The 12231-nt window shown below is 43.1% G+C and overlaps 1 protein-coding gene across 2 annotated transcripts in view; it reads right to left on the reverse strand.

Moving 5' to 3' along the window:
- LOC117521670 (A disintegrin and metalloproteinase with thrombospondin motifs 7) overlaps positions 1–12231 on the reverse strand; it is a 220760-nt gene that overhangs the window by 151750 nt on the left and 56779 nt on the right. For both annotated transcript variants that reach the window (XM_034183002.1, XM_034183010.1), the window contains exons 6-8: positions 10793–10917; positions 5376–5525; positions 4416–4559 (exon numbers count right to left, since the gene is read on the reverse strand). In XM_034183002.1, coding sequence (XP_034038893.1) covers positions 4416–4559; positions 5376–5525; positions 10793–10917 — 419 coding nt within the window. The remainder of the gene's footprint in view (positions 1–4415; positions 4560–5375; positions 5526–10792; positions 10918–12231) is intronic.

Raw genomic sequence — 12231 nt, forward strand, 5'->3', positions numbered from 1 at the left:
ACCCAGCGTAAAACAAGCCAACCTAACTATGCAGACTTCGAATTTCCGTACCAGATCGGTCAAGGCCCGAGTTAACAACATCCGCCACCGGTGCTGTTGCCCAACAGGGTGCCGGTGGAAATTGGGCTACTGCTGGGCAAAGACAACGAAGAAGAGGAGGAGAACATTTCCACAAACAGTGAGAAAAGAAGAAAACTAGAAGGGTGGAAATGAGAGTGGGGACTTTGAATGTTGGTAGTATGACTGGTAAAGGGGGAGAGCTGGCTGATATGATGGAGAGGAGAAAGGTAGACATATTGGGCCTCATGTATCAAAGTTGCGCACTTGTGGCATAAATTTACGGTGTAAATTTGAAGTACACCAAAGTTGCCATTCACTGTAAACACTGTGCCAGTCCAACATGTGGATCCAGAACAGAGCAGCTGTGGGAACACGGATGAAAAAACAGGAGGAGCCAGTTAGTTTAGTTGGGGGGGGGGGGGGGATTAAACTGTCTAACAGCTGCCACCATCGAAAAGAGGAAAACCTTAAGAATGAGTGCGTGAGGGCGATCACACCGAGAGCGAGTACAAATGGAGACATCTGAGTCCGATTTTAAAAAGCTTTTCAATCCCAGCTGGAGATGTGCAGCCTGTTAAATCCAGTAACGACAAACCAGGTTAGTCTGAGTTTATTCTGGTGATCGATTCCGAGTCGACGGTCCACCAGGAAACTTCACGTTTCACATCACACTCTGCACGCACGTAAAGACGGAGCCTGATAACATCAGTGTGTGTGAATGAATCCCGGTGTTGCCAAGTGGGATCTCCTTCCCTCAGATTTCCACTCCACCCCCCCCCCCCCCACAGATTTCCACTCTCCCCCACACATCTGGATTAGAGCTCCAGCTCAGCAGACTTCAGGACCGCCCGCTGCCCCGGATGACCCTGGACAACCCCGGATGACAGACCTGAAATCAGTCCCGGGTTTACCTCGGCTTTCACGTGGTTCGACCCCGGCGTCAGACACACACTCTGCTACCAACACAAATATTTCCCCTTGGCCATTTTCCCGCCACGGCGTTAGGAAGCTGCGCCGCTGTCGAGGCGAACACCCACTAAAGTGACTCCAGATGTCTGAAGCTGACAAACTGTGGACAAAGACTGCAGATCCTCAGCACATCACTGATGGTTTCTGACAACAGCAGCTGCTCGTATTAACAGATAAACTTCACAGATATCTTCGGTGAAGACGCGCAGATACAACTTTAAGTTTATTTAACCAACGCCTACGCCCCTTTGTGATTGCAGTAGAATGAATTAACTCCACCTCCTTAGAGCTATGTGGGCCCGGTGGTGTCAGTGCTCATCCCTGAATCCTAAAACTAGACGTGGATGAGAGTCTACAACTCCTCCTGGATGGGACGCCAGTCAGACAGAGGTTACTGCTCCAGCAAAGGTCAGTACTCACTGACAACTGGGGAGACTGAGACGAGGCAGATGGAGCGTCGTATCCAAGGACACAGACAGCTGGCATGACCGGGAGTCAAACACAGGTCTATATATTAGCTGACCACTGAGCTACCTGCTCAGGGACATGAGTGAAAGTCAAACATGAAGGGCTGTACACTTCCTCACACGTCAGTATATTATGTAGCTCTACAGTGCTCTCTTCCATGACCTGTGACCTTTGCTTTGATTGACACAGACTGTGGTGCACAGTTTCACAGCACAAAGTTAAAAAGACAAGACCTTCCTTTATTAATCCCACGTGAGAAAATTAGCATAATGCTTTGGAATATAAGACATTTTTGGAAATACATCTGAAAAAGTTGGACCATCTTATAATCAGGCCCGTCTTATATGTGGAACAATATCTTCTTGTGAGTTGATGGGGCCTTATGGTGGTTTTAATCTGGTTGAGTTGGCGACAAAGAGAAAATGACTGTTGAGGACATCTGACAGGGTGATGTCACGTCCAAAAAACCCCTAAAAACAAACAACCAGTGACCTTCAATAGTGGCCAGAAGAACTCTGGACTGCCAGTGTCACAAAACGAACGGTTCCTCGCTAAAAATCAGTCCGCCCTGCACTGTGCATGCCTCATTTGGGACCACAGCATGTCTGAGTCTGAGTCTCTGAGTCTGACTCTCTTCAACCAAAGCAGTGATATGGATTAATGTGATTATTAACCAGCAGAGGATGAAGGTAAAACTTCTTAAATCATTCAGTTTTAAGCAGAAACGAGGTGATAATCAGTGATGCTTTGAAATGACAGAGGCGCAGTGAACGCCGCAGCAGCAGCTCGTTTGGCCGCGGCACTCTAATCGCTTCCTCCGTCTTTTAGAATGAAATAATGCTGAATTTATGTGGAAATGATTGTTGTAGAAAAGCTTCAGATATCTGTCGCTGAGACAGATGATGACTGGAGGCAGTTTGAAGCAGAAACAAGGTGATAATCAGTGAATCGTTGCTGACGCACAGAAATGACATGTGCACAGTGAAGGCAGGGGGGACCGATTTTTAGGGGGAAATGTTCGGTCTGTGACACCGGGCTTGAACCTGAATCCTCATGGAACTAATGCCAAGTTTGTGGTCAGAGTTCACAAACTGGACATTTCTCTGGACCCCACAGTTCTGTGGGATTCTCAAGTATCCTCCCCCAAGAACATGATCAGTGTACTTACCTACACCACCAGTACTGGGTTCATTGGTGCTACTCTGAAGGCTGGAACCAAGATCCAGCAGCTCATAGTCCCTCCTCCATGGCCTGTCTACTTGTATAATAATTTCATTTGAGATGTCACGTCAAGGTACTTTACCTCCAAAGTAAGGCACTGAAAAGCTCACATTATTGCACGCAGTCCCTCTCTCATGGGCGTGCACACGCACACCTGCACAACAGCAGGTCTTAAAAGGTGGCTTCTGTCACTTTGCACAGAGCATTCAGAAAGTATTCAGAGCTTCACTTTTTCCACATCTTGTTATGGTACAGCATTATTCCAAAATGGATGACATTCATGTTTTCTCCTCAAAATTCTACACACAATACCCCATAATGACAATGTGTTTTGAGATTTTTGCAAATTTATTAAAAATAAAAAAAACTAAGAAATCACATGTCCTTAAGTATTCACAGTCTTTGCCATGAAGCTCAAATTGAGCTCAGGTGCCTCCTGTTTCCAATGATCATCCTTGAGATGTGTCTACAGTTTAATTGGAGTCCACCTGGAGTAAATTCAGTTGATTGGACATGATTTGGAAAGACACACACCTGTCTACATATAAGGTCCCACAGTTGACAGTCAGAGCACAAACCAAGCATGAAGTCAAAGGAATTGTCTGTAGACTTCTGAGACAGGATTGTCTGGAGACACAAATCTGGGGAAGGGAACAGAAACATTTCTGCTGCTTTGAAGGTCCCAATGAGCACAGTGGCCTCCATCATCTGGAAATAGAAGTTCAGATCCACCAGGACTCTTCCTGGAGCTGGACACCCATCTAAACTGATCGATCGGGGGAGAAGGACCTTAGTCAGGGAGGTGACCAAGAACCCAATGGAGCTTGAGAGGAGCTGCAAAGAGGAATGGACCAAACTGCCCAAAGATAGGTGCACCAAGCTTGTGGCATCATATTCAAGAACACTTGAGGCATCAACAAAGTATTGAGCAAAGATTGTGAATACTTATGGACATGTGATTTCTTAGTATTTTATTTTTAATACGTTTGCAAAAATGTAAAAAAAATCAAACCAACCCCCCCCCCCCCCCCCCCAAAAAAAAAAACTTTTTCATGTTGTCAATTATGGGGTGTGAGTAGAATTGTGATGGGGAAAAAAAAATGAATTTACTCCATTCTGGAGTAAGGCTGTAAAATAAGAAAATATGGAAAAAATGAAGCGCTGTTAACACTTTTCGGATGCACGGTATCACCTGAGTCCTGAATCAGGGGCTGCATCCTACAAAGATCTGTCCTTCCGAGGCTACAGAGTTTTTCCTCTGTTGCTGCACAACCTTGAAAGCTGCATGCAGCAAGCTAGCATAACCTGTAGTTTGTTAATAATTTTTCAGTACTTACTTATACTATAACTTATGAACATTACTTATTTATTATTGTACACATGGAGCCCAAAACGGTCCTTTGTTTGCAGTTTACCAATCATTCTGTATTGGGAAAAAAAAAAATCTGGCAATGAGTCTTGGGATTCTTTAGTCCATGAAGGATAGACCTGTTGTAGCCTTCATTTTGGGAGATAGAATTCCGGGGAGACTTTGAAATGAGACGGCTTAGTCTTGCCACCATGATGCGTGGAGCCTTCAAAGGATGCAAATTTGTTAGGTCTTCTTAGTCCAAACACCAAACCATGGAACATGTGACGTTTGCTGTGGACCCCTGTAGGTGGCGCTGTATGTCAGAGAGCCCAGGGGTCATACTCACTCAAGGAAGCGGGTGATATACTGACGACTGCAGTGTGACCAGCGGGGCAGGAAGGTGCCATACAGGAGCTGTGGAGACATGACGAAAGGTCTTTTCCCAACAGGCTCACAGTCGTTTCCACTGCCGTCATGCTGAATCCCAAAGCTGTGACACAAATGCACATTCCACACTCAGACTGCACCACAGGTAACAAGTACACACAGGGTTCATAAGTATTTGGACACTGACATTTAGAAATATATCACATTCTCACTTTGAATTTGAAAGTATTTACAGCCAAACCAGGACCCTCATTCATCAAACTGAGTGTATGACAGTAAGAACTAGAATGAATAATAACACCAGGCGGCTACAATGGGTCCACCAGTACTTTTGAACCTGACCACTCCTGCCACATTTTGTTTCTTAATTTAGACTTCAAAATCACTTAGGGACATTAATTTAATAAACTTGAACAACTTCACCACAAGAACCAGCAAAAATCTTTCCAATTAAGAGAATGAGTAGACATTTATCATTGCAGCTAGAATCCTTTGCACTCCTGTGACTTTGCTGTGTTGCTGCCTTTATTAAGATAAAATATCTTTTCATGAAATTTGAGCAGCAAAAATAACATGGGCACATTTTTAATGCAAAATTGCAGTAAGAAAGCTATTTGTTTGCTGCCTTGTAGTAACAAATGGAGCTCAAGATGCCTGTTGCTGCTGTTTAGTTCACACAGGTGTCTTTCATAAGTTTTGACTTGAAGGCCACACGTCTGTTTCTAAGTTGACAGAATTACTAATGTTGTACTTATTAATTAGATGAACTGTCACAGTAGCAAAGCTTTCTATTTGCAGTTCCCCTCTTTTACCACTAGGTCCTCTGCAGATGCATTGTCAGAAGAGTGTGTGTGTATGTGTGTGTGTGTGTGTGTGTGTGTGTGTGTGTGTGTGTGTGTGTGTTGAAGTGTAACCTCACTTGTGTCCCAGCTCGTGGGCTACGGTGAAGGCTAACGGCAGACCCGTGTCCTCACTAATGCTGCAGCTGCGGTGCGGCTGACACATTCCGGCCACATGAGACAAACCCAGCGTCTCACAGGGCGTGTTGACGGCGGCACAGATGTCCTTCCTGTGACGGGTACAGGTGCTCAGTCACACGACAGCACAAATCTAACCTGTGACTAAGGATGAATGTGGGATTTTGTGTGACAGATAGATAAACAGATAAATACTTTAATAATCCCAAGGGAAATTGTGTGGCATCCATTGCTCTCATTCATACATATAAAATTTACATAACAAGTTAAAAAATAAGTTAATGAATAAAAACAGCACCGAGACAAGTTAATAAATAAGTAGTACAAAAACAGTATATAAAGTGCAACAAGTTACAAGAGTCAAGGCACCTGAGACTATGTTTAGGAATTTATAGCCCCCATCTGCTGCCCCTGGCTGATGTGGCTGCATTATACAGTGTGTTCTTGTTGTGTACATTTATTATTAGTATTTATTCTTTTATAACACTAAGTCTTATATTTAATAGAAGTAAATCTTATATTTCATAGAGGTAAATCTTATATTTCATAGAACTAAGTCCTACACTTAATATAGAAGAAGTTAAGTTTTATATTTCATAGAAGTAAGTCCTATAGTTAATAGAAGAACTAAGTCTTACATTTAATATAAGTAAGTCCTACATTTAATAGAAGAAGTAAGTCCTACACTTAATAGGAGAACTAAGTCCTTCACTTAATAGAAGGACTAAGTCCTACATTTAATAGAATAACTAAGTCCTACACTTAATAGAAGAACTAAGTCCTACATTTAATAGAAGAACCAAGTCCTACACTTAATAGAAGAACTAAGTCCTACACTTAATAGAAGTAGTTAAGGTTTATATTTAATAGAAGTAATTCCTATATTTAATAGAAGAACTAAGTCTTATATTTAATAGAAGTACTAAGTCTTATATTTAATAGAAGTAAGTCCTACATTTAATAGAAGAACTAAGTCCTACACTTAATAGAAGAACTAATCTTATCTGAGTTTAAAAGCAGGAAATTAGAGGTCATCCATGTCTTTATGTCTGTAAGACAATCCTGCAGTTTAGTTAATTGGTGTGTGTCCTCTGGCTTCATGGATAGATAAAGTTGATCTGCGTAACAATGAAAATTTAAGCAATGCTGTCTAATAATACTGCCTAAGGGAAGCATGTATAAAGTGAATAAAATTGGTCCTAGCACAGAACCTTGTGGAACTCCATAATTAACCTTAGTCTGTGAAGAAGATTCCCCATTTACATGAACAAATTGTAATCTATTAGATAAATATGATTCAAACCACCGCAGCGCAGTGCCTTTAATACCTATGGCATGCTCTAATCTCTGTAATAAAATTTTATGGTCAACAGTATCAAAAGCAGCACTGAGGTCTAACAGAACAAGCACAGAGATGAGTCCACTGTCTGAGGCCATAAGATCATTTGTAACCTTCACTAATGCTGTTTCTGTACTATGATGAATTCTAAACCCTGACTGAAACTCTTCAAATAGATCATTCCTCTGCAGATGATCAGTTAGCTGTTTTACAACTACCCTTTCAAGAATTTTTGAGAGAAAAGGAAGGTTGGAGATTGGCCTATAATTAGCTAAGATAGCTGGGTCAAGTGATGGCTTTTTAAGTAATGGTTTATTACTGCCACCTTAAAAGCCTGTGGTACATAGCCAACTAATAAAGACAGATTGATCATATTTAAGATCGAAGCATTAATTAATGGTAGGGCTTCCTTGAGCAGCCTGGTAGGAATGGGGTCTAATAGACATGTTGATGGTTTGGAGGAAGTAACTAATGAAAATAACTCAGACAGAACAATCGGAGAGAAAGAGTCTAACCAAATACCAGCATCACTGAAAGCAGCCAAAGAGAACGATATGTCTTTGGGATGGTTATGAGTAATTTTTTCTCTAATAGTTAAAATTTTATTAGCAAAGAAAGTCATGAAGTCATTACTAGTTAAAGTTAAAGGAATACTCAGCTCAATAGAGTTCTGACTCTTTGTCAGCCTGGCTACAGTGCTGAAAAGAAACCTGGGGTTGTTCTTATTTTCTTCAATTAGTGATGAGTAGTAAGATGTCCTAGCTTTATGGAGGGCTTTTTTTTATAGAGCAACAGACTCTTTTTCCAGGCTAAGTGAAGATCTTCTAAATTAGTGAGACGCCATTTCCTCTCCAACTTACGGGTTATCTGCTTTAAGCTGCGAGTTTGTGAGTTATACCACAGAGTCAGGCACTTCTGATTTAAGGCTCTCTTTTTCAGAGGAGCTACGGCATCCAAAGTTGTCCTCAATGAGGATATAAAACTATTGACTAGATAATCTATCTCACTCACAGAGTTTAGGTAGCTACTCTGCCCTGTGTTGGTATATGGCATTAGAGAACATAAAGAAGGAATCATATCCTTAAACCTAGTTACAGTGCTTTCTGAAAGACTTCTACTGTAACGAAACTTATTCCCCACTGCTGGGTAGTCCATCAGAGTAAATGTAAATGTTATTAAGAAATGATCAGACAGAAGGGGGTTTTCAGGGAATACTGTTAAGTCTTCAATTTCCATACCATAAGTCAGAACAAGATCTAAGATATGATTAAAGTGGTGGGTGGACTCATTTACATTTTGAGCAAAGCCAATTGAGTCTAACAATAGATTAAATGCAGTGTTGAGGCTGTCATTCTCAGCATCTATGTGGATGTTAAAATCGCCCACTATAATTATCTTATCTGAGCTAAGCACTAAATCAGACAAAAGGTCCGAAAATTCACAGAGAAACTCACAGTAACGACCAGGAGGACGATAGATAACAACAAATAAAACTGGTTTTTGGGACTTCCAATTTGGATGGACAAGACTAAGAGACAAGCTTTCATTAAAGCTCTGTCTGGGTTTTTGATTAATAAGCTGGAGTGGAAGATTGCTGCTAATCCTCCGCCTCGGCCCGTGCTACGAGCATTCTGGCAGTTAGTGTGACTCGGGGGTGTTGACTCATTTAAACTAACATATTCATCCTGCTGTAACCAGGTTTCTGTAAGGCAGAATAAATCAATATGTTGATCCATTATTATATCATTTACTAACAGGGACTTAGAAGAGAGAGAGATCTAATGTTTAATAGACCACATTTAACTGTTTTAGTCTGTGGTGCAGTTGAAGGTGCTATATTATTTTTTCTTTTTGAATTTTTATGCTTAAATAGATTTTTACTGGTTGTTGGTGGTCTGGGAGCAGGCACCGTCTCTATGGGGATGGGGTAATGAGGGGATGGCAGGGGGAGAGAAGCTGCAGAGAGGTGTGTAAGACTACAACTCTGCTTCCTGGTCCCAACCCTGGATAGTCACGGTTTGGAGGATTTAAGAAAATTGGCCAGATTTCTAGAAATGAGAGCTGCTCCATCCAAAGTGGGATGGATGCCGTCTCTCCTAACAAGACCAGGTTTTCCCCAGAAGCTTTGCCAATTATCTATGAAGCCCACCTCATTTTTTGGACACCACTCAGACAGCCAGCAATTCAAGGAGAACATGCGGCTAAACATGTCACTCCCGGTCCGATTGGGGAGGGGCCCAGAGAAAACTACAGAGTCCGACATTGTTTTTGCAAAGTTACACACCGATTCAATGTTAATTTTAGTGACCTCCGATTGGTGTAACCGGGTGTCATTACTGCCGACGTGAATTACAATCTTACCAAATTTACGCTTAGCCTTAGCCAGCAGTTTCAAATTTCCTTCAATGTCGCCTGCTCTGGCCCCCGGAAGACAATTGACTATAGTTGCTGGTGTCGCTAACTTCACATTTCTCACAGAGTCGCCAATAACCAGAGTTTGATCCTCGGCGGGTGTGTCACCGAGTGGGGAAAAACGGTTAGAGATGTGAACGGGTTGGCGGTGTACACGGGGCTTCTGTTTAGGGCTACGCTTCCTCCTCACAGTCACCCAGTCTGCCTGCTTTCCCGGCTGCTCGGGATCTGCCGGGAGGGAACTAACAGCAGCTAAGCTACCTTGGTCCGCACCGACTACAGGGGCCTCGCTAGCTGTAGGATTTTCCAAGGTGCAGAGCCGAGTCTCCAATTCGCCCAGCCTGGCCTCCAAAGCTACGAATAAGCTACACTTATTACAAGTACCGTTACTGCTAAAGGAGGCCGAGGAATAACTAAACATTTCACACCCAGAGCAGAAAAGTGCGGGAGAGACAGGAGAAGCCGCCATGCTAAATCGGCTAAGAGCTAGTAGCTACGCTAACCTAGCGGATTCCTAAAAACACGCAACGTGAATAATGTGTAAATAATTTAGAGGTGATTCAGCAGAGGGAGTGCTTTAGTTAAGGCACGTGAAGATTACACTGTGAAACAAATCATTATCTAGTTAACTAGATCAATCTAACTGCGCAGATTAAACAGCTAACCGATACGGCAAAACACCACTGTGCTCCGGAACAGGAAGTGATACAATACCGCAGTGAGAGCCAGTCAGTCTAAAAAGTAGAGAGGGTGTCTGTCTCCCTGATCTGAATTGGGAGCTGGTTCCACAGGAGAGGAGCCTGAAAGCTGAAGCCTCCGCCTCCCATTCTACTCTTACAAACCCTAGGAACTACAAGTAATTGGGATGATATGGTACTATGAGGTCCCTAAGATAAGATGGGACCTGATTATTCAAAACCTTATAAGTAAGAAGAAGAATTTTAAATTCTATTCTAGAATTAACAGGAAGCCAATGTAGAGAGGCCAATATGGGTGAGATATGCTCTCTCCTTCTAGTCCCTGTTAGTACTCTAGCTGCAGCATTTTGAATTAACTGAAGGCTTTTCAGGGAACTTTTAGGACAACCTGATAATAATGAATTACACTAGTCCAGCCTAGAGGAAATAAATGCATGAATTAGTTTTTCAGCATCACTCTGAGACAAGACCTTTCTAATTTTAGAGATATTGCGCAAATGCAAAAAAGCAGTCCTACATATTTGATTTAAATTCTTTTCTAGAATTAACAGGAAGCCAATGAAGAGAGGCCAATATGGGTGAAATATACAATATAATATAAACACTTAATAGAATAACTAAGTCCTACATTTAATAGAAGAACCAAGTCCTACACTTAATAGAAGTCAAGGTTTATATTTAATAGAACTCAGTCCTACATTTAATAGAAGAAGTAAGTCCTATATTTAATAAAAGTTCTATAATGCTTGAGGCCACTGGTGCCAGTGTTAATCTCTGGATTCTGCAGCGTAAACAAGATGAGAGTGATGAGATGAAGAAGGTGTTCACAATGCACTGCAATCATCTAAAACCTGACTAAAAATAAATAACCATCTGGTGGGATTGACATGTGCTGGTGGAGTTTTGGTACCTGGTGAGCAGAACGGCCACGTCGTGGTGCAGTGGGTGTTCGTCTCCCTTTGTGTTGAGTTTTTTTTGCCATTTGCAAAAACTGTTCAGGCTGTTGTCAGCATGGTGTGTAATCTTCAACTCATCCTACAGGTCCAAAGGAAAAAAAAATTTAAAGAAAATGTTTTTCACTGACAAATGCTGATTTGTGGCTGATGGCCATAACGCTGATTTGATTTCAGCCAAAAAAGGAGCTGGGCAGGGTTCTCTGAGACCTGCTCACAGCCAAGGGCATACGGGCAGGTGGCAGGATGGCTGACAAAAATTGAAAGATCACAAAGAGGGTGACTGAGAGACAGGCAAAGGACAAAATGAAAGTCTGGAGGTCGGTCAAATGCAGAGGCCATGGGGCGGCCGTGTGGATGGCAGAAGGTGGCCAGAGGATCAGGCGGGGTACCATGTGTCCCATCAAGGCCCGTGGAGGAGTCAGGGGGTCAGCTGTGGAGTCTAGCAAGGTATAAGACAGAGTCAGGGGAACAGGTGGAAGGCCCACTTAAGTCCACAGGTGAGTCGGGGGTGGGGGGGTGGTCCACAGAAAAGTCAGGGGGCGGTCAGGAGAATTGCCAGGAAAGGTGGCAGGGACATGGGGAAGTGCACATGGAGCAGGAATCCCATGCAATACGTGTAAAATCGTAGCTGCCTCTAACGCCTTGTACACCTGTTGCTACAACTATTTGCGAACACCAGCGGCTGAAAGGCAGAGTGTGCGTTGTGAGAGCACATTACACCCTCTCGCGGCAGGTGTCAGCCAAATTCCAGGTGACACACACTAACATCTAACACTGCTCGCTTGGCACTAGAAAATGTGTGGCCATTCGTACTATCATCACAAAAACAGTCAGCAGACGATCACTATCAAGCTGAATGTGAAATTTGTCTAAGTGCCCCATGAGTGTGTGGCTTTGCAAACAGACACAGTGACACATTGGTGTGTGCGCTGAACTGACAGAGGGTGTGTCTGCCGACAGGAGCAGCTGTGGAGATCTGTGGTTGTGGATGTCACGGCTGTGGAACACGTACCGTGTTTGGATGGACATGAACTAACAACTGTCCACTGTAACGCGTTTGTGTCTGCTTGCTGTCATCACATGGGCATACATAAAAACATATATCGCTGTTGCAATGGGCTGCAGCGAGCACAGGCACGCACACTGACAGGCTGCCCCAGATCATAACACACAGCGGGTGATCTGAATGTCACACCACCCATGTGAGCTCTGTTCCACATGATGCGGTGTCTGTCCTGCAGCGCGCCATCCACAAGACATTAGTGTCAGGCAGGACATGCATGCGGGGCCGGCAGCGAAGGTGCCACTGATGAACTTCAAGGAGAGTGCGTTGTGGCCGATTCTACAGACGAGTGAACCTTTCTAAAAGTTCTGCTGGTGGCTCAGAGGACGT

This window comes from Thalassophryne amazonica, chromosome 2 (assembly GCF_902500255.1).
Source record: "Thalassophryne amazonica chromosome 2, fThaAma1.1, whole genome shotgun sequence".
Taxonomy (NCBI): domain Eukaryota; kingdom Metazoa; phylum Chordata; class Actinopteri; order Batrachoidiformes; family Batrachoididae; genus Thalassophryne; species Thalassophryne amazonica.